Source organism: Mus caroli, chromosome 5 (assembly GCF_900094665.2).
Source record: "Mus caroli chromosome 5, CAROLI_EIJ_v1.1, whole genome shotgun sequence".
Lineage (NCBI taxonomy): Eukaryota > Metazoa > Chordata > Mammalia > Rodentia > Muridae > Mus > Mus caroli.
The window spans coordinates 83057890-83081112 of NC_034574.1; the positions used below are offsets into that span (position 1 = coordinate 83057890).

The 23223-nt window shown below is 40.4% G+C and overlaps 1 protein-coding gene across 4 annotated transcripts in view; it reads right to left on the reverse strand.

Moving 5' to 3' along the window:
- Window positions 1-23223, reverse strand: part of Adamts3 (ADAM metallopeptidase with thrombospondin type 1 motif 3) — a 210718-nt gene that overhangs the window by 178510 nt on the left and 8985 nt on the right. For all 4 annotated transcript variants that reach the window (XM_021162812.1, XM_021162810.1, XM_029478041.1 and 1 more), the window contains exon 3: window positions 10517-10923. In XM_021162812.1, the coding sequence (XP_021018471.1) occupies window positions 10517-10923 (407 nt within the window). The remainder of the gene's footprint in view (window positions 1-10516; window positions 10924-23223) is intronic.

Genomic DNA, 23223 nt, shown 5'->3' on the forward strand with positions numbered 1-23223 from the left:
AGAGGGGGAGGGGGAGGGGGAGGGGGAGGGGGAGGAAGAGGAAGAGGAAGAGGAAGAGGAAGAGGAAGAGGAAGAGGAAGAGGAAGAGGAAGAGAAGAGAAGGTTTTGAGCAACCATCTGATTTTTCTGGGGCTGCACTGGCATTCTCCCCAAAGCCTTGATCTTACAGCATCCATTCGCATCTGTCTGAAGGAAAGGGATAGGGAAAGGCTAGCTGGCTTGTTGCAGGTACTGAGGCTAGCAAGTACTGGAAACAGTACAAGTTTATCTCGTTCTCATACAAAATTGTGACCACTCCCAACAGGGTTCATTTCCCTCAGCCATTGCATAAAATGTTTGTGTTATCCAACGCTATTTTTCAAACTACACTCCTATAAGATATCACAACTTTCCAAAGCTTAGCTACTTTTCTTTCTCACTGCTTTCTTGATTCTGACTCCAAAACTCTATAGTATTACGTCCTGAGCATTTTAAGATAAAAATGGATTCTGGGATGATGGAGTGGAAGCCACCTCCACTCCATCTGGGTTCAGAAATCACCTCCTGAACCCAGATGCTAAGCACACACCAAAACACACAGGATGACAGGGCTCGGGATTCCTTGGAAGGTGAGCAACTTCTAGGAGAAAGCAGGGATGCATGGAGCTCTTAGTAGAAGAGCAGCTGACATTTATGTGTCAGCCCTGAATCAGGCAGCAACAGACAGGTCTTGCACATAGCTTACCCACACAAGGTGAGCTACAAAGGACCTTTGCAAATGCTTGGAATCCGATCTGATGACAGAGAGCCAGAGGGCGTGGCAGTCACTGTTCCCAGATCAATTCTCATTGTCCGGCCCCCTGGTACCCTTCCCATCTGGCTGAAGTGACTTCAAAACAAAAACAAAAAAGCAAAACAAAACAAAAACTAACACCAACACATCTTTTCCACATTTTAACTTACCGTGCACTTGTGGTGAACCTGACACTGACTGTTCGAAAGCAACTACATAAGTGGAGAAAATTAGGTTACCATATATGTATGGACGTATATGGACCAAGGATGTGTATGGACCAAGAGGGTTATATGGCTGCCTGCTCAAGTGTCATTTGACCATGGCATGTGAGAAACCTTTGTACCTGAGAGGGTAAAAATGAGCAAACCTGGCAACTATGGAGACAAATGAATCTGATTTCTGGAACTGAAGCATTATTAGATTAAAATTACACACACACACACACACATATATATTCACATAGAATACTGAAAAACAGGAAGTGTGGGTTATTTTGAAGGAATATAAATGAAGCCAACAGACACTATATCCAAAAGCACCGATGGCAAATCTAGTAGACAAAGTCAAAGGGAAGATGCAGGAAATGGTAGGCAGCCTTGATCCATACATATATAACCATACACAGCACACTCTCAGTGGGGTTATCAGCATCACTTCTCATAAAAAGTTTTACAGATAAAGGGCATGGGCATACATAGTCAAAATGTTAAAATAAATATAATGTCTGAGTAATTGACCGGGGATTGCATGTTTTCAGTGGTGTTATTGCTAGTAATGTGCCCATACTCCTATGAACAAATGCTCATCCATGCAACTCGATACAGCCATAATCAAAGTCGTTGGCTCACAGAAGAGAAGAGAAGAGAAGAGAAGAGAAGAGAAGAGAAGAGAAGAGAAGAGAAGAGAAGAGAAGAGAAGAGAAGAGAAGAAGAGAAGATATGAAAGTACAGAAAGACTAGCTGGAAAAAGAAAGGAAGTTAGCAAGAGTCAGGTATAGACAAGAGAGAGTAACAGGGGAGATGAATAGAATTGAAATATGTACATGTATGAAAATGCCATAATGAAACCCATTACTATGTATAATTATATGCTGGCAAGAACATTAAAAATAGAAATATCAACAAAGAATTCCATATGTCCAGAAAAACTGTCTTTCAAAATCAACGAAGAAGTTAAGACAACCTGATAAAGCCAGGAGGTGGTGGCACATGCCTTTAATCCCAGCACTTGGGAGGCAGAGGCAGGCAGATTTCAGAGTTCGAGGCCAGCCTGGTCTACAAAGTGAGTTCCAGGACAGCCAGGGGTACACAGAGAAACCCTGTCTCGGAAAAACAAAAACAAAAAAACAAAAAAACAAAACAAAACAAAAACAAACAAACAAAAAAAGATAATCTGGTGAGCAAAAACCAAGAGAGTGTTTTACCATTTGCAAGAACAACCGACAGTCATCATACAGGTTAAAATAAACGAATAAAAAGCATCCAGCTGAAACCATATGAAAAATTAGAGATCTCAGTAAAGATAAATTCAATAAAGAGGCATATAAAAGATATTATTTTGATAATGGTAGATAATTATACTTTGGCTTACAATGTGATTTAAAAGGCACAATACACACAAATGTATGTGTGTCCATATCAGATAGATAGATAGATAGATAGATAGATAGATAGATAGATAGATAGACAGACAGACAGACAGACAGACAGACAGACAGACACTATGCCACTGGGCTGACAATGTTCTCCATAAAAGCTGTATACTATCTAATAAAGTCCCAGTAACTGACATCAGGCATGAGAAACTTCTGTTTAAATAGTTAGTCAGGGTAGTCCAAGTGACTCTCAAAACAACAAAGGCTATTGCTGCTGCCCTTAGCTGCCTCTTGCAGGTTGGAGACCCTATTGATGATTACACCTTACACTTCAGACACAGGGCTCAGAATATTCAAGGTGAACTAATCTGAAAGACTCTTTACATGGTTTCTTTTTCATAGTACCAAAAATTACTATACAAGCTGTCAAGAGAGAAAAGCCATTAACAGTCTTCTCTCTCTGTGATGCCAAAAAACTACAATAGTGACCAGCATGGCAAGATACTTCTAAGGATGCAATATTACCACTCATATCTTATCATTAACCAGCAGTTGCCTAATTGAAGTTAAGGCCCATTCAATAAGAGCAAAATCATGTCTGGTACTGAGAACTAGCCAACTAACCAGGGCAAGTAAGGTCACAGATCTTGGAAGAAAACCTGCTACTGTCACTTTACTAGACTGGCATGATTGCTAACTGCACTCTAAAACTTATCTGTGTAACCACAGAGAAATGTAGCTCTCATCCCTCATCAAACGACCATCCCTTTACAACAAATGGAGACCATTACAGAAAACCAGAACAGATCAAAATGCAGAGATCTGTGATTCATGGAGAGTCCAGCACCAACTGGTACGTCTACAGTAGAATCCTGCACAAAAGGCTCAGAAGATTTCATAGAAGTGGGGGTCAGGTAGGCATAAAGAATATAAGAGGTAAAGAGCATCAAATCCGCTGTGAGAATGTGTCTTCTGGCAGTGTCAGGAAAGCTTAACTCATGATATGCTAACAATACAGTTGCCTAAACAAGACCAGAACAGTGATAATATCAAAAGATATATTAACCCAGAATAGAGGAGATGGAATAGGGTCCAGCCCCTAGACAAAGAACTATGGGAAACTAATGAATGCTGCGAGTATTAGCCTCTCCCAGGGATGGGATCCTGGCTAGTGAAAACAAAGTGGTCAGTCTGAAATCATATAGACACAGCCACACTAAACAGACCCAGCAGGTTTATTTATATATTTATGCACTTAAATATATGGTAGCAAAAATAGTTGGTAAGGGAGAGGCCATCAATTTGAAAAGAAACATAAGGGAGCACAGGAGAAGGGTCCCAGGGAGGGGACATGATGGGGTTGGTCGTAACCAAAAGAAGAAATACAAAGTTATATTAATTCTTAAAAACTTAAGAAAACAGCTGGGCGTGGTGGCGCACGCCTTTAATCCCAGCACTCGGGAGGCAGAGGCAGGCGGATTTCTGAGTTCGAGGACAGCCTGGGCTACAAAGAGAAACCCTGTCTCGAAAAAAAAAAAAAAAAAAAAAAAAAAAAAAAAAAAACTTAAGAAAACAACTTTAAAATAGATTAATGAGTTTAGCTTTTTAAAAATTTTCTAGACATAAAATGCATAATAATAATTTTTACAACATCCACAAGTGAAAGAACAGACAGAGCTACTAAAGGGACAGTTTTTATATTTTATCACTGTTAAAATAAGTTCAAAACAAGGGGTTATAACTTTGAGATGTTAAGTGTAACCTCCATAGTAACCATGAAGAGTACAGCTACAGAATATACTCAAAAGATGATAAAGGAATTAAAATAGTTTGCTACAAAACAACAACAACAAAAGCCCCACCTCCTAAACATAAAATAATAATGTGGGAAACAAGAGACAAGAAGAGCTATCAACCATTGAGAAAGACATCAAACTTAAGACCTTCCCTTATCAGTAATTAATTTAAATGTAAATGGGCTAAATTCCCCAGTCAAGACAGATTGACAGGATGGATTTTCAAAATGAAAACAAGGTCTAGAGAGATGGCTCAGTGGTTAAGCATCCTTCCTGTTCTTCCAGAAGACCCAGGTTGTATTTCCACCTGTGCATGGTGGCTCACAACCTTCTATAACTCCAATCTCAGAGGCTCCAATACCTTCTTCTAGCCTCCTCTGGCAATGTATGCACAATGGTGCACAGGACATACATGCAGGCAAACACATATAAACATAAATGGGTTATTTTTTAAAGAAAATAAATAACCAAGGCTGCCTGCCCTGTGTGTGGGGAACAATCCAATAGAGCATGGGTAAGACACTGGGCAGGGATGAAACCCATGACCCTCCAGCCCTTAATCCATAACTGAATACGGACAGGCCCATAATGTATAGGTACAGTACAAGTAGATGCAGATACTATGAGCTGATGGCTAAGCTCAGTTGGTGACAAAACAAAAAGACATGATAATGAGAGAGAGATACATTGGGAAGGAAGAGGTGATAGACAGTAGGTTATCAAAGCACTGGATAGGAACAAAATGCATTATACACACACACACACACACACACACGAATGAAACCATCAAATTAAAGAAGGAAGAAGAGAGGAGGAGGAAGAGAAGGAGAGGAAGAGGAGGAGGAAGAGGAGGGGGAGGAGGAGGGTATGAAATAACATATGCAGCATGAACTAAGAGTTCCTGGAATTACTATACCAGAATATTGTAGACTATGTTGTTTAAGGAGAGAGGTATGTATCAGCTCCGTATGCTGGGAGTTCCCCCCTCACAGAGCTGCTAGTTTTTGCTCTCCCAGGGCCTTTCTCCTTGGCTTGTAGACACCTTCTCCTCTTCCTCTCCTCCCCTGGCCTTCCCTCTTTGCCTGCCTTTGTCCAAATCACTTCCTCTTTTCAGAACATCGAATTCAGGCCCACTCTAATGATGACATTTTTTTTTCTTAATCACCTAAAATGTCCTTTCTCCAAATACAGTCACATTCTGGGCTACCGTAAGTAAAGATTTCAGGATAAGAAATTTGGGTGAATCTATAATTCTCCAGATAACAATGTGTGGGCTGTGGGGCCTATTACATCACAGGGAATTTCTATCCAATCTAAGAGTTTAGGAAATACCCTTCTAAGTTCTTCATAGCCTCAAATGAACTCAAATGAACACCACACACAGAGTTCTTTGTTTCTCAGGGCTGTCTCATCAGACAAAGGATTCCCACTCATGATGAGTTCTTTTCTGCTAAAGGATAGGCTTTCAGACTGCCCTCCTAGCTTAATGCAGACCTCAGACTCTGGATCTCATCTGTGAGCTCCAATATTCTGCAGGGAACACCCAGGAGAACCCACTGGTCCTTTGCGAGAAGGATGGAAACCAAGAAGGAAGAGAGTCTCAGATAGACCCTTCCTCCACTTCACCACAGAGCACACACAGTGTGTGCTGACATTGGATGCAAATACCAATGGTCATTTGAAAAATCTTGCAAAAGATAGAATTAAAGAAAGCATATATAATAAAATAAAACAAAAATCATAATTCAAACATACCATGTTTGTAAGAAAATAAACTTTAGATCCAAAGACATAGATTAATTAAAAGGAAAGCCCATCCCATTCATTGGCAAGACAGACTTTACAAAGGAAGTTACAAGATACAAAGGAAGACATATACTAATAAAAACGTGTTTAACAACCATAAATATTTACACGTGAAACCACAGGCCATGTAAATATATGAAAATGAAAGCACTGAAGGAAAGCAAACCTAGTTCCACCATCACAGTTGAAAATATCAATAGCTTATACTCAGCGATGCACAGGACAGCCAGCCACAGAATGAAAGGAAATTAAAACAGCAGCTAGAGTTGACCCTTGAACATGGGGATGAGGGATGTTAGCCCCTAAAACTGAAGTCTCACAAAGCTGGGGATGCAGCTCAGTGATAGAGTGCCCACCTAGAATGTATGAGGCACTGGGTTCAAGCCCTGCCTGACAGACCAAGGAAAGGGAGGGAGAGAAGGGAGGGAGGAAGGGAGGGAGGGAGAATTCTCATAGAACATCAGCTCCATAAAAACTTAACTATTGGTAGCTTTCAAATGACTGGAAATCTTAACAATAACAGCCAATTACCGTTTATTTCATATTAAATATATTAAATATGATGAAAAAATAGTCAAGAACCTGGACAGTTAGTTTTCTTTCTCTTGAACTACTATAATACATGTGCCATAAGCAAGCATGTTTCATCAAACAAATTTCCTTTTAAATTTTTGTTTTGAGACCAGATCTCATAAGGTACACTTCTTCCTGTTATCTACAAATTACAAAGAACACAGCTGCTCAAGGGGAAATAATTAGCATACCACCAACTTTTAGAAATTTAACTGGTAGCTTTCTAGCTCATTGCAAGGACAATAGGAAATGGCTACAAAATTCTTCAGGCCATATATAATATGTACTTTAGCTCATTTTATACAACTATAATTTAATAACGCATCTTTAAATTTGGTTACAATTGTCTTGATTGCAAATGATGCTGTATATATGTGATTGTGCCCATTATTTAATATGTGCCTGTAAATATGTACATATATTATATATAACTGTATAGTTGAAATACATATTCCATATATGAACATTCATACACATACTTATATAGAATAGATACTGCAATATAAGGAATGAATATCAACTCCCTTATTAATAGAGGTATTGCTTGTTTGTTCTCAAAAGTTAGATGACATTGATTTCTTAAAATTATATTATCTTCATCTACATTTTACTTTAACTTCTCTGTAAAAGCATATTACCAGCATAAACCACTTAAAGACATTAGAAATGCTCTTTAAAGATGGAAGGAAGAAATCTGATCAGAGAGTAAACACATGTGGGGATGTGGAAAACACACCAGATGGAAAGAATCAGACTCACTCAAATCTTCCAATGGAGCGGACTTTAACTCCTCAAATTTAAAGGTTGAGGAGCCTGAGACTATGGGAATCAATTCCGAGTCTTGAAAACCAAATCCCATACTTCTCACATAAAATTCCAGGAACTTTAGAGAAAGAACTGCTACAGAGATGTTTGTTACAAAGCCTCTTAGATACCAGCAACAAAGACCTCATGCCACCAGAAGACATGGTCTAGGGAGAACACCAAGGTCGATCTATCCTGACCATCATCCTGAACATCTAGGTAACCCTGACAGCATTAGCCGTGCACTTGTCTGTAAGATGTCCCTCTTTTTCTCTCCTTCCCTTTATACTCTATCTTTTTTTATCCTACACTCAGGTAACTCCATGGTTACCTATTCTACATTGACCCTCCTATAATGTGTTGTAAAGGACTTCATGAAATCAGGTTTCCCAAGCTCTCCCCAGTCATGTAGCCACACAACTCTCCCAGAGGTTTCCCATCCTTCCCACCCCTTCCCTTCCTACATCCTTGAATAGGTTAACATACATGGCTACTTTCTCAAAATCTTACACTGGAAGTATAACTTTTTCTGCCAAGTTGAGCATCCAAGGCAGACCTAATCTTTCCATCATCTAAGCTCTCACATCTCCCCAGGCTAATCTTGCAGCATCCCTGACATCAGCCTTATTCTTTGATTATTATTTTGCACACACTGTTTCCATTTATCACTGAAGACAAAGGCCAAGCCCAGCCTCCCTCAGTAGTCACTTCAGTTATGAAATGCACGAAGCACCTTTATGAGTGCTTCAATGCTGTCCTAATCTAGGTCAGTGTTTGTATTACCAGATTAAGTGAATAACTGACACCAAGCGTGAGGGACTCTTTGAGGGTAGACTGTATTCAGAGTACAGTCGCCACACAGCACTGTGTCACTTCCACAATGCTTTCTTCCTTCTTGTTTCAAGTATAATTTACCCAGAAGTGATGTAATCACAGTCACATGATCTTTAGTACCTTCAAGAACCTATATATGTTATTAAGTGGCACAAGGTACATTAATGATTAAAGTATGAGCTAACCCATCACCCCTTACTCTAAGTAAGTACAAACGGGCTGACTAGTTGCATGGAAATGGGGCAAGGTAGATGATGTAGGCAAAAGCTCACATAGGTCACATAAAACTAGATAATACCATCAACTACTGTAGGGCATGGAGAGGCTAAGCAGACTATGGGTTGAGATGCAAGCAAGCAAGGAACCATAGCTATCATCAACTAAGTAAATGGGGGGGGACCTCTTATCGTTCCCACACCACGCTCTACAGAGTCCTAGAACATCCTCATGTTATCCTGGAAACATGCCTCATCCTAGAACAGCCTCATGTCATCCTGGAAACATGGCTTTGGCCCTCTTTCCTCAGAGTTTCCACCATCTCTTAAATCATTATGTAAACCAGAAAGGCCTTGTCCTCCTGTCTGCTCCATCTGTCAAGTGGTACATAGCCACTGCCATGGGCATCTATCTCTGTGGACTGAAAAGTAAGAGGACACTGGCCCACAGGCAGCAGCTTCAGCTCCCAGAAGCAGATACCTGCCACAGGCTTTTTAAAGGTTCAGCTCTCTCTTCAACTAGCTCCTCTCAGTACCCTGCAAGTGGTACCACGAGTGTGCCTGTTTTTAGTGCCAAACATTTTACTTATACCAGATTGAGCTGAATCTACAATTACCAAATGTTCTCAATCGCGTGCACACTGTCTTAGTCTTTCCAAAACAGACCTGGTTAAAAAAGTGCCTGTGCTACCAGACATTCTGAAGCAAGCACAGCAATCGCATGTATCAGGGAAAAGTCCTGATCAAGTTTGTGTTAGAAGTTGGCAACTGCCCACAGAGTTCATTTGGTTTTCCCAAAAATCCAACAAGAATTAAATACCTCTGATACTCATCAGATGTGACTACCTAACATTTTAGAGAAAGATAGTCATCTATGATCATTAGGCTGTTAATGTTAACCACTTTGAACCCCTGGTATACTATCCAGGCCCTCCTGCTCTGATTCTCGGGGAACATGGGAATAGGGAACAAAGGCAAGGTCTAAGGATAAGAAGGAAGGAGAGACAGAACACCTCCCATCTTCTTCAGCCAGACCTTGTCTGACTTTGTCCTTTTTACTTACTATTTTTAATAGATAAACCCTAGTTCTTTCATCAGGAGTGAGAAGTAAATTTTTTCTTAATGTGGAAAACCTTAGCACTTGGTAATCTCCCTTGATCTTAAGAGCAGCCCAGAAGAAAATCACTGACCTTCAGTAACCCAGAAAAGCAATTCACTTCTCTGTTTCTCCACTCCCAACCAGTTCCCTCTGGTGACAAATCAGGAGAATTAACAGGGCAACTATGTATTAGTAAGCCTAGAAAAATGTAATGTCTTTCTATGGTAAAACTCATGACATAAAGATTCTATCAAACATCCCTGTGTTTTAGTAAACTTACAGACCGTAAAAATCTGTACAAGCTGTCGCTACTCAAAGGAGAAGTTTAATGGGTGTAATAGAGTACAAGGCAGGAGTCTATGGAGAAAATAAATTTTCATTTAGGGTTTCCAGCAACAGCATCTTCCTGCTCAGTGTGAAACACCTAGCACCATCTTGACTTCTGCCCCTGAACTCACTCCAGAGCAGAAAGCAAGGTGAAGCAGGCCAATACCTCCTGCCAAAGGCTATCAGAGGCTGGGTACGCTACCTATGGGCGTGGCAGAGATAGAGGCCACTGTCATCTTAGAGATTGCTTTAAAAAGCCCTGACAGAACTGTGGCCAGAGTTGGTTGGGTAATGTAGGGAGAGGAGTTGTCTACAGTAACAGCAGTTTTCTGGAACGTGACAAAGAGTGGTGACAAATCTGCAGCTGGGTAGCTCTGGGTTTCTAACCTAGAAACAGGATGGCATAGCAAGAGCAACATTGTACTTTGTCAAGGATTAGTAGTCACCTTTGTATAGTCATGTCTTCCAAATGGGACCAAGCTCCTGCAAGACTTGCGAAACGGAGGAGATTGTAAGACTCACAAGGCAGTATACATAAGCTATAACAGTTATAGAGCAGAGGGGCCCTGCCAAACCCACCATGCTGCCTATAGTTGAGGTTTCTTCCCATCTCTACCTTGCAATGCTAAAGACAAATGAAATGCCAACACCTGCACCCTTCCATGTTCATACAGGAAAGGAAATGAGTCTTACCAGACCATCACAGTTGCTAATGGCAACAGAGGTTCCTGGAATGTCCATGATGTCACCAACATAGGCACAGCTGGTCTGCAAAGGCTCTGATCTCCAGCTTCCTTCTGAAGCACTTCCGTGTGGATGGCTGTTTCTGGGGTCAGTGGTATTCCCAGGCCTTCGAACTGTCTCATGCCATTCCACCACAGCCCCAGGAGCTATGAAGTGAGTGTTTGGCTTCAGTCTAAGATGAAAATCTCTTCCAAATGCCGTGACGTTGAAGAACAAATGCTCTGAGTTAGACGACACGTCCCTGGGTGACCTCTTTTTGTGATTTGCAGAAAGAATATGGGAAAGATAATGTCCTTTTAGATTCGTGCTAACTGGTGTCACCAGCTCATACTCTCTGTATCTCTTTGTTGGTAAATCTGTGGGGGTAAAAAAGAGAATTGTACCACATCAGACAGTAGGAGAATACAGCAGAAAGCCCTACCTCACAAAGCTAAGCCATGCTTTGCGATGAAATCTATCCTTGAGCTAGAGCACAGATAATAATTTTTGATAACTAAAATCATCTCTCAAATGCACTTAGGAAATCCAATTATTTTATTTTTAAAATTTATTAAATCATGAACATTTATACCTTGTTGCTATATTTAAGAGCATGAATATATCTCTATAAACTATATCTGGTTCATTTAAAATTAGGACACATGCCTAAAATAATTCAGGATTCCCATAAGAACTTTTAGCAAAGTTACTATTATATAAAATTTCTTGATTTTATTTTATTCCCTGTAGATAACTAGAGTCTCTGTCACATTCAGTAACTTCCTTTGCTGGTTCTAACACAATCTTAGAATCTATATACTAATTTTAACACTATATGGTTTCTTTTCCAACCTAATATCTCTGAAAATCATATACCACTAATAGGAAACTGGGATTCAGGAAGGAGCTGATTGCAAAGTCTGCAACTGCAAAGCTTAGATACAAATCCAAATTATACTCCAAAACCTATACTCTCTTTCTCTCTGTTGTGCTATGGTACTATGCCACAATAGTTAATCCTGATTAAAAAACAAACAAACAAAACAAAAACAAATAAAAATCTAAAAGAATGACCAAAAAAGAAGAAATCACAATCTATAAATTAACATGAGAGTATGGTATTCTCATTTTATATTATATTCTTTCCAAGGCAGAGGTATCTATTTGCATATGTATTTGGAATCCACCTTATAATATATATAACCATTTACACACTAAATTATACCTCCCAGTCAAGACTATTTCCCGTAGGCTATTTGAATCTATGGACTTGGGAAAAATAAAATGACCTTAGATGCTGTAGAAAGAAACAAGGGTGAAATGAGCATGAAAAAAAAAAAAAAAAACCAAGTATGAGGAGGAGAACCTGTGAGCATGAATTTAAAGACTTCCCACTTTCAGAACTCTCACCCAAAACTAGTGCAGTAATGTGTTCATGTTGCCCGATAAAACTAACTGAACTACAAATAATGATTGTCTATAGAAATCAAATCTTTGCAATCCATTAAAGTATTTAGAGCCTAAGATCCATAATGAACCAATAATGTGTGCATGTTAGGTGTCTTTAAAATCACTGTGTCCTCGAGGAGAAGATCCCAAAGGACAGGTGAGGCATGTTGTAACTTGGAAAGCTTTAGTGTACATGTCAATGTTATGCCACCTACACTGACCAATGCATTTAAACAAACTACCAGTCTTGGTTATGCACATGAAGCAAGGAATACATCTGCAAGTATCATTAGGCAGAGGAGCAGTGAAAACTGCATTGCACAGTGAAGGCTGGCTCTGACCTGGAGAGCCTAGCTGTACATCCCTAAAGCAACTAAGTGAGTGTGACGCTGGTCTCCCTTACAACCAAACCCATAGCAAATGCTTCCATGAATTCTGGTTGAGAACGGGGCTGACAATTTAAAGAATGAACACAAGAGTTACAGGGGCAGAGTGATAGGGGTTGGGGATGGGGAGGAATTGTTCACAGGCAGGTACAAATCAAGCCCATGGATGAGACCTGAGAAGACACACCCCAAGTAAGGTCCGTATGAACAATGGATCACTTTTTATTCACTTGGCACTCAATATACAATAGCCTAATATAAGGTTTTCTATAGACTCTTCAGCCATATGGGTTTCTCCACTGTGTGTTAGTTTTTGATAACCAGACAACTTTTTCTTTGTGTATGCTGCTAGTCATAATGACTTCTAGTTCTACTCAGGACCCGTGATTGTCTCCCCTACAGCAGTAATCTGTTATAACTCTGTCTCCAACCCTCAGCTCACTGCATCCAGGGAAGGAGCGAACAATGCTTAAATTTAATGTATGGATTTCCCATCTCCTAGGAATGGAATTCACACAAGGAAGTCTAGACAACATACTGATGCCTGGATTAAGAGACTGGAGAATACAAATGCAAGAAGGCCCCTCCACACCCAAGAGGATAAGGAGAGCAACACAGACAGAGAACCATACATCCCAAACCTCCAAGACAGTTCCAGTTCAGACAGTGTGCTCTGAATTTTTATTTAAAAGAAAGATGCTACAGAAAACCTCTTTCCTGATGCTAAATAATAAATCATCTTTTAAATGTACACATAAGAATCATTTCTGAAATGAAATCCTGAATCAGTCATTTACCCCTTGGGAATGAAAGTTAGTAGGGAAAAGATGAACTCAGCAAGCCCTAACACCCTGGAGCTTACTAAGGAACTCCCCAACTGTCTGCTATTTATTGGCAAACTACTTTGCTCTGTGAATTGTGCATGGGAATGCATGGTCTCTAACACAGCAGCCACAACCCTTATTCTATAAATGGGGAAGCAGAGCTAAGCCTGCTTTGAAGAGAGATGCCTGAGGAAAATCTCAGCCCTGACCACTTGGCTCTGAAAGCAAACTCCACACTCTCATCCACTCGGGTGCAGATGGAGCGAGCGTCTTGCTGTCAATTTCTAACTTAAGAGCTGAACTATGAAGGAAAACTAGCACATAAAACAGCTTCAGGAACTTCTGTAACAGGCTATAAATTCTACTTTGGGAAGGAGAGATGGCGAAAGTGGGTATCATCTCTGAAACTACCAAGACCATTTCAATCCCATATTATAATTACATAAAATTCAAAGTATGTCCAATATTCACGTACTGGATTTAAAAAAGCATGTACTTGACAGACTCAGATTCTACAGAGCAGTTCTGTGCATGCTTAGAAATGAACAATATGTAAAACACCAACAAGCTGAATCAACTACAGCCTTGATCAAGATCTTCATTATCCATCCATTGTTTCCTTGGTTACCAACTAGACATTAGTCATAGTTCAACATCATGTATTTGTCAAGAAGTTCACAGGACATCAACCAGAGACCCCATGAATACTAGCCACTAAAAACATAAATATAATTACTTACTAATTAAGAAAATGACATGTTCAATTTTAAAAGCTAGAAATAGATGACTCCTTGATTAATGGACTAGAAGATCCAGAAATCAATGCACAGACATACAAAGACCTGATTTTTCTTTATAAAGAAGCAAGAAATACACACTGAAAAGTAGACAGCATATTCAACGAGTGGTACTGGCTAAACTGAATGGTTTCATGAAGAAGAATGCAAACAGAACCACACTTATCACTCTGTACAAAGGTCAACTTCAAGTGAATCTTACACTGATCAGAATGGCCAAGATCAACAAAACATATGACAGCTCATGCTGGAGAATATGGGGAAAGAGAAACACTCATTAACTGCTGGTGGGAGTGCAAACTTGTACAGCCATTATGGAAATCAGTGTGGTGGTTCCTCAGGAGGTTACAGCTAGATCTACCTCAAGATCCAGCAATACCACTCACTGTTGAGAATACACCCAAAGGAGGCTTCATCCTTCTACAGAGACACTTGCTCAACCATGTTCATTGTTTCTCTAATAGCCAGAAACTGGAAACAATCTTGATGCCTGTCAGTAGATGAATGGATAAAAATCCACATTTACACAGTGGAATATTACTCAGCCATTAAAAAAAAGCATGGATTTCATAGGTAAATGAATAGAAGTAGAAAAAAAATCATTCTGAATGACAAAACCCAGACACAGTAAGACAAATAATATGCTATGCATTTGTCTATATCATATTAGCTGTTAAGTCATTGATAAGCATACTATAATCCATACAAACACAGGCTAAGTAGAGAGAATAAGGGACTAGGGGCACAAGATGGATCTCCATAGCAGGGGGAAAAAAAGAGTATAAAATTATACATGAATGAGGGAGTGACTGGAATAGGAGGATCAAACAAGGAGGGGAAGGGGAGATGGGGCAAGGAAAGGAATGCCAGGAGGGACGCTAAAAGTAAGGGCCATATGAGGAGTTATATGGGAACCTAATGTAGTAGAAAAAGCTTCCTATAATATGTACATATATAAAGGTGATCTAAAGGAAATTGCCAAATAACTGGGGAGATGAGACTGAGCCCCAGCTGGGCATCTTGTCATCAAATAAAGCTTCCAGTGCAGAGAATGAATTACATACAACTAGTTGAGATTTTTGGCCAAAGGGACCACCATGAAGTTCCCTGAACAACCAAGGCCATTAGTGGCTCTCCATAAACTGAAGGTAAGGCCCTACTGGTGAAGACAATACCCACACAACTCACTGAGCATGTGCCTGCATAGAGCCTTCATCCTTATACAGTACTAGAAAGTATTCTCTGAGCTACCAAAGAGGAAATGTAAAAACCAATGCAGCTATAAATCTCTTCATCTATAAGAGATATATACCGGTTCAATTGGGACACACGGTCTGGGGCATAGCTAACCAATGTCTGGTTTGACTTAAGAAACTACATAAGATGGAACCCATACCCAACACTGGATGGCCAAGAACCTGAGATTAGAAAGCCCAAGGACCTAGTAGAAAACCAAATACTACTGTTATCAGGAACATAGCAATAAAATGACTCCTAACAACATTCAGCTATACTCATAGATCAGTGCCCTGCTCAACAAGAGTCAAATGAAGTCTATAGTGGATGGGAACATATAAGGACTAAGAGTCAGATGACATGCATAGGGTAAGAGACCTTAGAACAATGATCCCTGAAGGGGATGCCTCCATCAAACCCCTCCCTTCGGGGCTCAGGGAACTCTGCAGAAAAGGAAGGAATATAAGAGCCAGAGGGGATGGAAGGCACCAAGAATACAAGGCCTTCTTGACACATCAGGGCTGTCATGCATATGAACTCACAGAGACTGTGAGCCTGCATAGGCCCAGCATGGGGCTGCACCAGATGGGGTCTGAGAGCAGAAAGAAGTGGACAAGCACACCCCTCCCCCACTATAACCCAAAAGCTATCTCTAACTAAAAGCCACTTGCAAATGAAAAGTTACTTTTTCCAAAGGAGTCATACTGGGAAAGGAACCACTCCTAAGACTAGACCTCATCCTCCCATTTTTTGAAGACAAAGGGAGGAGGAGTGGGTGGGGAGAGAAGGTAAGGGAGGGGAGGGAGGGGAAACTGTGGTTAGGATGTAAAGCAAATTGATTACTTAATTATTAAAAAAAAAAAAAAAAAGAGTAAGCCCCATGTCCAGTAGTAACAGTGTCTTTCTTTGGAGATTCTTTGCCTCACAATGTCAAGTCAGAGCATTTCTTTTTAAACCTTATAGGTCTTTTGCATTTATATTATGTCTTCCAGTTTTATTTTTTATGGGACTCTTGTGTGTGCAAGTGTGTGTGTGTGTGTGTGTGTGTGTGTGTGTAAATCTACATATGTTTTTTTACCTTAGAGGAGTAGGGGGAAGAGAATCTGTAATCAGGATAAAAGGGGAAAAAAAGAAATTATACAACTGTCAAAGGTGATGGCTGGATGGCCAAAGCACTAACTATGAAGTTTCTGTGGGCCTTAACTTTAACAAGTAGGAGTGCTCAAAGCACCATGAAGCCTTACTAACAGATAAACCCACTGTTACTCATGAGCACAGCATCGTGCAGGAGCAGAGATTTTCCCACAGCACCCTGACACATGTATGTGTATAGTCCATCTCTCTCTTAGTCCCCATACCTGACAACAACCATTTCAATAAATGTTCCACATCTTCTCCAGTTTTCACTCTGATGCTGACCCTTTTCCTACCAGTTCTGTTAACCTTTGAAAGCTTAGCGATCTTATTTATAAATGTTTCTTTATGGAAATTTTTTCCTCTCTACTTGCAGGAAAGCTTCATGGGAGCAAGAAGTGTTTCGGTTCTCTTCTCTACAGAATCCAAAGTGGGTCAATGGTTTTTTTATGAATAAAGAAATGAGTGAGAGCAGTTTGAACCTACGGAGTATCTAAAACTAGCGCACATTCCTCTCCTAAACCGTAATGTTAGCACGAAGCCATCAAGGAGGACAAACTGCAAAGGCTGACCCAGACCTAGAGCCAGAATTCTGTCTCCAAAACATGTATATGTTTCTCCCAGATCCTACTGTCTTATAAATCAATTATCTCACTGAGTTCACGCCTTACAATTTAAGCCACCAAGAATAAGTAATGGATGCAATTATTAAAACAGATCTTCAGGAAGGCAGACATGGAACCTCTCATTCTCAGCAGTAGGAAATTAGTTCCCACACTAGACGAGTCCAAACTTTTTTTTTTTAAATTAAAAACCCATTAGATCCTTGTCTTGTCTCTTTCTACACACTAAGCATCTTGGGTAGATTTGGTTATTCTTTCTGTAAGTTACAAGTAAAGAGCCATTAGCTCAAGCCTACTTCCCAAGAGAGTGTGTGTCCTCAGAGGGCCCTAGGCATCTCTCCACCTCTAACTTTACCCTCCACTGGTGGGGGATAATGATACATGCTGCTATGAAGGTGGGACGTGGAAGAGGTTTGCAAAGGGTAGCATCTCTCTCATCATCCTTTCTGAGAAGTCTTATGAAAATAATACACCCTCTTCTGCTTTACCAGGGGCAGTCCAGGCTCAATCTGACACACCAGGATGGGACATGATACAATTTGTCTATCACTGTGAGACCTGACTTCCCCGCAGCCTCTTTTGTAAAGAACATCTTTGCTGTTTCTATTTCTCAGGATGCTCAGAGACGAGGCAGTCTAGAGGGAGACAGTCCACTTTAGCATTGTCTCAGAATTCAAACTGCCCCTAACAACATCGATCCACACCTTTGGCAGCCTAGTTATAACACAAGTTTTTAGGAAGGGAGGAAGTTCTCTTGTATATACATTCCTCTTTTTTTAAATAAAGTTCCTTATTAGAATATGTTAATTATATAGACTAATGAGTTTATAACTGTTTTACATGTCCTCTGGTCATACCCTTTCCCTTCTTCCTCCTTTTGTCTCCATTTCTCTTTCTTCTTTCCCATCTTTCCATTTGTACTGTATTAAATAACTCCTTTTGCAGATACATGTTTGATAGATATATGTAAATCTGTAGTCAGATTTAATCATTGCACACCAACTACATCAAAAGCAACATTCTGTTTCCACATAGAGGCTGCATATTCCGACGCCAAAACTCAGGGGGTAAAAATGGACCCAAAATGTTCTAAAAAATCTGAAACTTAAGGCCTCATAAAATGTCAATTTAACCTCATGTGACAAGCCACAGTCAGAATGCTGGCACAATAAAATGTACAGGATTCTCCTTAAGCTATGGGATTTGTGAGGTATATATGAAGCATAAGAGAATTTCATGTCTTGTGTTGGGTCTCATCCCTAAGATACCTCATTATGCAGATGTAAATCTTCCAAAATCTGAAACATAAACAGTTACAGTCCTGGGCATTTCAAGTTGGATTCCTCAGCCTATATTTAGAATTATTTGACTTTTTGTTTGAATGACAAAAACAGTAGATTTTCTTAATACTTTCAGAACTTAAAACATTTCTGAAGTTTTAGACTCCTTTACACACGTCTGTGATTTAGTGTGACACTGTACACACAATAAGCCATCAAGGCAAAATATTTTCAAAGAAAGCAGCCAGTCATCCACACTGTAACTAAAATGGATCAGTTTTCTGCTGAGAATCATTAACTTATCTAAATAAAACTGAATCTTCTGCTTGACGTCACCATGTCTGCTCGCAGTGTGGAATGGTCATAAATCAGTGTCAGGAAGTTATATCATATCAGATTTTCCCCATTACAGTCATGGTCAAACCCTACTGATTCTCCCCCCTGCCCAACTGCCCCTTCTTTTCTTCTAGTCACGTCTAAGTTCGTATTACCTTGCAACACAATACTGCCCAAATTCCCCACATACAGTTTTTTGCTAAATATTATGTAAGTTATACATAAACACTGTCTAAGCCACTGTCCAGAGAACTATTGTAAAGCCCTAGGTCTGTATCACTCCCCTAGTGATCTTAGTAACCTAAGACCTTCTGTGTGAGTAATAGTAAAAATGAAATGGCCCAGTCAATAGAATAGTACCTACTACCAAGTAGTCTGTATATGCATACATTAGCAGAGGTACTTAGCCTGAGTTCAACCTCCCAGTGCCACACTAACAGCACTGACAAAGTAATTACCAATTTTACCATGCTGTTATCTCTGAATAGTTGACCATTATTTCCTGATAAAATTCATAACATTGCTATGTTTATTCATGTTAGACCCCGAAACTCGTAACCAAATACTCTTATAAACAAAACAGAAAGCTGGCTATAGAGCAACTTAATCTAAATCAAAACTTAAAGTAGGCACTTATGGCCCTCTGCAGTGTGTTCTCAGCATCACACCTTTTGGCTTCCGGAAGCACATTGGTACTCAATAGACCTGGCTTACTTGCTCTGCCTTCACAGCCCACTCTGATGGACTACAAGGGAAAAGACTGACTAGGTGAACCCAGCTGGGCCCTCAAGACTGGCCTCGAGTCCCATTCTTTCCAGGACCCAAGTGCATAAGGGACAAACGTCCTTGTATTAGCTTCTCACTATTAAATCGTGTGACACAAATCAAAGCCACCAATATAAGAGCTTTCCAGTTACTTGTTTGATCTCCAACATCTTAAGGACTCTGGAGCAGAGGTGTAGTACATTAATTAGGTTTAATGTCCCCTCTCAGAGAATGGGAAAGAAGAGAAGGATGGCTCTTTAGGGAACAGTGGTTTCTTGGGAGTGAACATTCCATCAAAAAACCCATTATGACACAGTGACTATGCCCTGGGGTCATCTTATTTTCCTTATACATTTAGCCTCAGGTGCTACAACAGGGAAAATGTGACAGTTGTCCTTCTACATATGTTATAAAGTAATGCACAAATGTCTCATAAAGGATACCCAATGTCCCCAGTACACGATAAAGCTCGCATCTCAGAGATGCAGGGTAAATTCCCAATATCCCAGACATGCTTAGGTATTCTATCACTAATCAAGGTTTCCCCAGGCACGGGGAGTATAGAGACCATTGAGACTAATGCTTGTGTCCTTCCTTCCCTGAACAAGGAAGAGAACTGGGTGTGGTACCTGAGCACTAAAGGTCTGGAGTCAGACAAGCCTGCATTTAGGTTTGGGCTCTAGCCTGATGAATGCTTTGGCATCTTGTGAGCAAATTGTGAAAATGAAGGCTCACCAAGGGAAATGTGTACAATAGAAACCACAACGCTAAAGGAAGAACCTGCTCTACTTAGCACAACTCAAGCACATGAAAAATGACTTATCCACAGGAGGAGGACGTTCCCTCGATCCCTCAGCATCTCTTCCCTACACCTCCCACACCACCCTGGAATGTCTGGTTCGGCTAGAAGGACCATAAACCTAGGATGACAGAGGGCCTAAAACCCAGACAATCTGAAGCAATCCTTACCCCATGACCCCACCTAGGGACCTGGGATTCTTTCCCAAGAACTGCTGATCGCTGCACTGTGGAGAGGTAGCTCACACAGGCAATTTCCTCTATCGGGTACAAATTCTCAGAAACACAGTTTACGCTGGCCTCAAGAGGGAAATCAATCCAGCATTTCTGAGACCAGCTGAAGAAGCACCTCAAGCGACAACCCCCCCAAGTCCTGAGCCCCGGGGAAGGGAATAACTTTCATCACCGCAAGCGACAGTAGCCAACTGTTCTAACAATGAGGCAAGCAGGGTGAAGAGTGGACACTAAAGAGGACACCAAATGCCGAAGGGCTTAGCAAGGCTATAAACACTTACGGGGACAGGAACACATCTTGTCTCCAGAGCAATTAGAGCACACCAAATACAGCCAAAACCCTACCCCTTCTTAGCTCTCCATTCATCCCTGTGGGCTCTTATCATCATTAGACAGATTATTCTCAGAGGGTCTTTTCTTTTAGCTACACATCTATTTTCATAGCACAAGAGTTTTCATAAAGCTATTGGAAAAGTGAAAAGGCAATGGGTGGGGGACCCATTAAAAAAGAATAAAGAACTGTGAGCATAGAGATCCTTCTCGTTCTTTTTCTTTTTCTTAAATCTGCCTTTTAATAAATATTTGTTGCAACTGCACAATGTTTACGTTCTATAAAGTCACTCGGGAGAGAACAGGGCATTCTTCAGTATTCAGGAATGTTAAATCAGGTAGGAGAAGAAAATACATGCTTTGAGCAGAAGTAGCCAAGTATTTTTCTGGGATACATCTTCAAATAGCCAAATAATAGCAGACTAACAAGATGAGGAGATGTGTGTGTGTGTGTGTTTAAGTGAGGAACAAATGCCAAAATGTTAACCTTCCCAGCTTAGATTCTGAAGAAACACTCAGCTGTCTGGCTGTCGCTATTAGAAACTATTAACCTAAAAGCTATATCAGAAAAATACAAGATCCCTCACAGTTCTTGCTACCGGTGGGGGGTGGGGGGAAGCAGTCATACTTTTAACAATTAATAATGTGTCTAGAATTTAAATCCATAAACATCAAAATCTGTTTGCAAGGGTGAAAGCCAGGGGAAATAATGCTGAAAAGTACAGAGAGAACTCTGAAGGGTCTTCCTAGAAATTTTCTCTACAACAAAATTTCAAACTCTGTCCTAGTTTGGCTTTCAGGTGGCAAAAGGCTAAGTAAGCATTTTCTATTTTGGATATGATGGATTATTGTAAGTTTGGTGATAACCAGCAGGAGTTATCAAAGAACTAAGCTGGATTGTGCTGGACTAAGGTGCAATACAGCCACATTGTTTTTGGAAGGTCCAGGAGGCACCCTGTCCCTGGCCTTCCTCAGCTTCAAGGGCACCTGCCTTATGACATCATCTCCATCTGCAAATCCACCTGGTTTATGACCCTGTCTCCATTTGCACAGCCACATCAGACAGAGCTCTTCTTGTGCAGTCATTTCTCCAGCACTCTTTTGCCTTCCTTACTTACAAAGCCTGCCACCCAGATAATCCTGGATAATCTATTTTAAGGTCACTTGATTAGCAACCTACTTTTACCTACCAACTCTATCCCCCTTTACTAGAGGCACAGACTCCAGGGGTTCAGATGCAAGTGACTGGGGGAGGCACTAATCCATCTACCTCAGGCTCCATTTCAGGGATAAGCTTATGACTCAGTTCAGTCATTATCAGCAAATGTACTCATACTATCCAGACAGAGATAGTTCTTTAGTGAAATAAAACGTGGGCTGGACACCTAGAGGCAGCAGTGACAAATTTTACCATGATTTGGGGACAGCAAGCTAATTCTGATAGAAAAGAAAAGACAACACAGAAGGAAAAGGAGAAAAGAGACAGGGGGTGGGGAAAGAAGAGAGGGCCAGGGTTGGGAAGGAAGCTGCAGGAAGTGAGGATGGAGGAGAGAGAGGTTGCAGGAAGAATTCAAAGCCTAGTTTTGGCTATGCCTGAATTTGATTATCTTATCCATCTGGCTTTATTTGGTTTATTTAATCTATGAGAATTGGTTTCCTATCACTTTATCTAAAATGACTGGGTCTGCTATATGAATTTTCAATGAAATGAAGAAAAAGGAACTCCAATAAGTAGGGGGGGGTGTTAAAGAACTGAGCCACATAAGGTCTAGTATCCTAGTGAAATATTCCAAATCTGATATGCTCACAACCCATACATTCACTGAGAACTAACCAACATGACACTCAAAAGTTTCACAATCTTGCAACCTTCAATTCAGATTTGAGGCATTTGGGTTAGGGATAGTCAGCAAGGTACATCTATACAAATAATATAGCACCCTAGTAAGAAATCCAGATGCAAGAACTTTTTATTGTATTTCTTACTCCACCCTCTTTGCTGCTGTACCCCAGTGGCTTTAGCAACCCTGCATTGGGACATCAGCATGGAGATAGCATGTGAAGTTAGAACTCTCAAAGAGCCTGCACATGGTATGTGTGCTAAGTGGTGGGATGGTTTACAAGGCTATAGCACAGCAAGTTGGTGCTCCTGAAAGCCCATGTTGGACAATAGACCTAAATGTAGGAAATAGAATGGAACACCCCTTTAAGTAAATTTGTGGATTTTTAATTAGGACATTGGAATGCCATATTTTTGCATATTAATAACTTTTTTAAAAAATGGTTTTCTAAGTACAAATCTAAGATATTCTAATACTAGCAGCTATTGGTTTGGCTTGCTTACCATGGGGCAGCATTTTAGGAATCTTCATAAAAGTATCACACTTTTAGGAAGCAAGATGTGGCAAGGAATGGCCATAGGACATTGTTGTACATAGGACAGTGACCCTTGGGAAGGTGTGATACTGTCACAGTTTAAACCGCA